This window comes from Scylla paramamosain, chromosome 36, assembly GCF_035594125.1.
Source record: "Scylla paramamosain isolate STU-SP2022 chromosome 36, ASM3559412v1, whole genome shotgun sequence".
In the NCBI taxonomy this organism is placed as follows: domain Eukaryota; kingdom Metazoa; phylum Arthropoda; class Malacostraca; order Decapoda; family Portunidae; genus Scylla; species Scylla paramamosain.
The window spans coordinates 3,208,875-3,213,560 of NC_087186.1; the positions used below are offsets into that span (position 1 = coordinate 3,208,875).

The 4,686-nt window shown below is 36.8% G+C and overlaps 2 protein-coding genes across 2 annotated transcripts; one reads left to right on the forward strand and one right to left on the reverse strand.

Moving 5' to 3' along the window:
- Positions 1–1,127: 1,127 nt before the first annotated feature.
- LOC135090778 (uncharacterized) lies at positions 1,128–4,138 on the forward strand. Its single transcript, XM_063987848.1, has 2 exons — positions 1,128–1,426; positions 3,150–4,138. The coding sequence occupies exons 1-2, from the start codon at positions 1,128–1,130 to the stop codon at positions 4,021–4,023; spliced, it is 1,173 nt and encodes a 390-aa protein (XP_063843918.1). The 3' UTR covers positions 4,024–4,138.
- On the reverse strand, positions 1,395–4,330 carry LOC135090779 (uncharacterized). Its single transcript, XM_063987849.1, has 2 exons — positions 4,135–4,330; positions 1,395–2,398 (listed from the first exon to the last, which is right to left on the reverse strand). Exons 1-2 carry the CDS (start codon positions 4,313–4,315, stop codon positions 1,656–1,658), a joined length of 924 nt encoding a protein of 307 aa, XP_063843919.1. The 5' UTR covers positions 4,316–4,330; the 3' UTR covers positions 1,395–1,655.
- Positions 4,331–4,686: the final 356 nt, after the last annotated feature.

The following is a 4,686-nucleotide window of genomic DNA, read 5'->3' on the forward strand; positions in this document are numbered from 1 at the left end:
TCAATCATAAACATCATAGTAGAAAGAAAATTATTTAAGAAAACACTAGAAATCTTGTACCTGAAATAGCGAAAAAGCAACGAGTGAATAAAACCCCATCCTATAAAATGACAGGAAATTAATCCAGACCAAACTATTGCCCAGTAAATAAAACCAAACCAAGTTATGGGAGCCCTGAAGCAATAGGTACCTCCTCTACCACAGTAAATAAGACGCCAGAGATACCTCCTCATATTAATAACAGCACAGGAGCAAGACCAAAAACTCTAACAAGTAAGAAATGCGTGCTTTGCCCAGAACAACATAATCCAGTACACTGTGTCAATAACCAAGAGTTAGAAAGGACAATAAATAGACTAGTGCAATTGGGAAGGTGCACATTATGCCTAAGTGGGTCACACCAAATGAAAGACTGTAACAGAAACCTGCATATGTGCCCTATATGTAAGAAAGAAGTACATCATGTTTTTTTTTTTTTTTATGTAGGAAGGACACTGGCCAAGGGCAACAAAAATCTAATAAAAAAAAAAAAATGCCTACTGAAATGCCAGTCCCATAAAAGGGTCAAAGCAGTGGTCAAAAATTGATGAATAAGTGTCTTGAGACCTCCCTCTTGAAGGACATGTTACTCTATGTGACACGATAGGGCATGACCACGAAACAAATAATAATAACCACCATATCTCTCCTGCAGCAGTTCTTATAACAAAAGTAGAAATCAGTAGCCAAAGGTGACTAGTTAAGGCCTAGGTTATGTTCGACACAGGAACACATAAAAGCTATATAAGTGAGGAAACCGTAGCAACTTTAAAACCTACCAATAACAGGATAAGCTTAATTAAAAATCTCGGGTTTCCTAACTAATAATAATACCCAAATTTATGACATAGTAAGTCCAATCATCAAATTAGGCAATTTTAAAACAAATATAACAGCGGCAGTGATCCCAGCCATGAACCCCAATTTAGGCTGCTTACACACGAGCGTTTTTGTACGCGCGTCGAACGGACGCACAGAACGCGTCATATTTTTTGTACACGCGTTTGCCCCGCGTTCGCGTTTCTCGCCCTGCCTCCAGCCTACGTTCTCGAGCGTACCTCCTCTCAGTCACCAACTGTCTCCTCAAGATGGAGGGTGCACGAAAGAAAGCTGTGATTGCTTATGCAGCAATACAAGCAGTGAAGAAGAAGAGAAACCGTCGTCAGCTTTGGGTTCACCCTATAAACAACAACAGATTGTTGCAGGGCGAGTTTTATACCCTTTATGAAGAATTAAAAGCGGACCATGGCAAATTCTTCAATTACTTTAGGATGTCATACCCAACCTTTGAGGAACTTGTGGCAAGGGTTACGGATGATATTAAACTGCAGGACACAAACATGAGGCCATCTATTCCACCTGAAGAAGCAGTGGCTTTAAGCATCAGGTAAGATAATGTACACAACATATATACTAGTTTTAATATTCCTTTTTATTCTGAAGTAAATAAATTATATGGTATTTCAGCTACCGTATAAATAAAAGTATTCCACTGTAAAAAGATTGCATTACATTTTTCCTCCTTTTTATTTTTAATAAAGTAAACTGCATGGTATTTTAACTACTGTATGAATAAAAACATTCCTCTAAGTAATTTGTGTATTACATTTCTTTTATTAAATGTCAAAATCACTCAGTGAAATTACTGAATTGTCAGTGTTTGAGGTGTTTGATGCTGGAGAGGGTACTGACAAGTTAGCAGGTGAGGGTGCTACTGGTTGGACTTGTGCACGATTTTCTTGAGTGTTCACTGCATGTGGATGTATGTTTGTTGCTGCTGAAGGTCCAAAGAAATGAGGGTGTGTCATTGCAGACGAGGGATACTGTGCATAATGAGGGTATTGACTCTGTACAGGTGGGAGCACAAGTGGAAGGGGATGAGAGTCTTGTACCCTTGTGTGCCCACGGTGTCCGGATCTGATGTTCTTCAGCGCAGCCAGTACTTCCATTCTGAATTCAATCTTTTGTTCACTGTTCAGTGTTCGCACTGACGGTAACATTGACATGAAAAAATCCTTGTCGTCATCTTCTTTTTCTTCATAACCATCCATAAACTTTATAAGTTTCTCCTCAAGTAAATTACTTTTCTTTTTCTTGGACTTAGCGCTTGGATTTTGCTGTGTTGCTGACAGGTTTTGACATGCATCTTCAGCTCCATCCTCTGTTTCATGGGTTGGAACGAAAGTGTCCGTGGTTTCTCTGTTTTCACCTACATTCCTGAGAAAGGACAGTTGTTCAGCAAAAATGTAACGGTGTGTCTTCACAGCTCCAGATCCTGATTTACTTTCATCTTTCAATTTCCTGGAATTCCTTACATAAGCGTCTCGGATGCTCTTCCAACGAATTTGCAGTTCCTTTCCTGAAAGATGAAATAACACAGATTAACCACGAGAAAGTAAATGGAGGACACGAAATGAACAAATTTACATTATTTTCTTTGCCAACCCGAAAACTAATACTGGCCACTGACTGTGTGTGTGTGTGTGTGTGTGTGTGTGTGTGTGTGTGTGTGTGTGTGTGTGTGTGTGTGTGTGTGTTTACGTATAGTATATATATATATATATATATATATATATATATATATATATATATATATATATATATATATATATATATATATATATATATATATATATATATATATATATATATATATATATATATATATATATATATATATATATATATATATATATATATATATATATATATATATATATATATATATATATATATATATATATATATATATATATATATATATATATATATATATATATATATATATATATATATATATATATATATATATATATATATATATATATATATATATATATATATATATATATATATATATATATATATATATATATATATATATATATATATATATATATATATATATATATATATATATATATATATATATATATATATATATATATATATATATATATATATATATACACACACACACACACACACACACATACACACACACACACACACACGAGAGAGAGAGAGAGAGAGAGAGAGAGAGAGAGAGAGAGAGAGAGAGAGAGAGAGAGAGAGAGAGGATATGTGTCTAAAAATTATTTCTATCACAGGTATCTTGCCTCTGGTTGCAGCCTGACGGATCTCCACTACAGGTACAGAATTGGTATATCTACAGCCTGCAAAGTTGTAAGAAGAGTGTGTTGTGCAATATGGGACATGATGAAGGTGGAGTGTTTTCCCCAACTCGATGAAGAGGAGTGGCTGAAAATTGCAGCAGGGTTTGAGAAACATGCTCATTTCCCTCACTGCATTGGTGCAGTAGATGGGAAGCATGTTCGGATTATTAGACCTGAGCATAGTGGTTCAATGTTTTTCAATTACAAAACCTATTTTTCCATTGTTATTTTGGCTGTGGCTGATGCTAATTATTGCTTTAGGTATGTTGACATAGGATCTTATGGCAAACATGCAGATTCAACCATCTTTCAAGAATCAAATTTATTTAGGCAGATTCAGCAAAATGTAATGAAACTCCCACAGCCTCAACTTTTGTCAGGCTGGAATGAGGTGCTGTCTTATGCTTTTGTTGGGGATGAGGCTTTTGGATTATCTGTGAATTTGCTTCGCCCATACAGCGGCCACAACTTGACAAATGACAAGAAAGTGTTTAATTATAGACTCTCACGTGCAAGGAGGTATGTCGAATGTGCGTTTGGAATACTTTCAAATAAATGGAGAATTTTCCACAGGCCCCTGAATGTGAATGTTGACTTTGCTATTGATATTGTCAAGGCATGTTGTGTCTTACATAATTTCGTCAGGCAGAGAGAAAAAGTAAATTTTGCAGATATTTTAGAAGTCAATGGATTTGAAGATGTAGATCATGCAGTGCAGGTATGGCAGGGAGGTAGGTATGCAAAAGAAAACAGGGACAAATTCTGCACCTACTTCAACAGTGAGGCCGGAAAACTACCATGGCAGTAATAAGACAATATAAGAAATTGGTAATAACATGCATGATAAATGTGAAAAAAAAACTTTCATTACTATTGCATTTATGTTATAAATGTACAAAACGAAAATAAAATTACTGACCAATTTGTTTCTTTTCTTCTGCAGATTTCTCTTCATAATCCAGATAAATCGAGCGCCAAACTTCTATCCATGCATCTGCTTTCTTGTTCCTGTTTTTATATTCTTCGGTCGTAGGATCCCACAGGACAGGCCTCTTCCCTACTACGGAAATAAGTTCTTCCGTGTTGTGATAGTCTGCCATTCTAGTCGTCTGAAAATGTTAGTTCATTAATTAATTGTAGTAGGCTACGCGATGTATGTATGCATGTACTATATCAATTCTTTCCAGTAGTATCTATACACATTTACTATAAACAATAAAACTGCTACATCACACCCAAATGCAGTACACACCAGAGTTCTGTCCACATGAGCGGGACGGGATGGGTGACTGGCCTCTCACCCCCAGCTGAAAGTAATGACTGATATGGCAGCAGGACCTGCGTGCGCGCGTAACCGAACGCCCGTGTGCAAGCTCCCATTGAAACGAATACCCGGCAAGGACGCGAGCGTCATTATGAACGCGCGCGTCCTTGCTGGCTCCAGCGTCTGCGCGGCGTTGCTAGCGCGTGC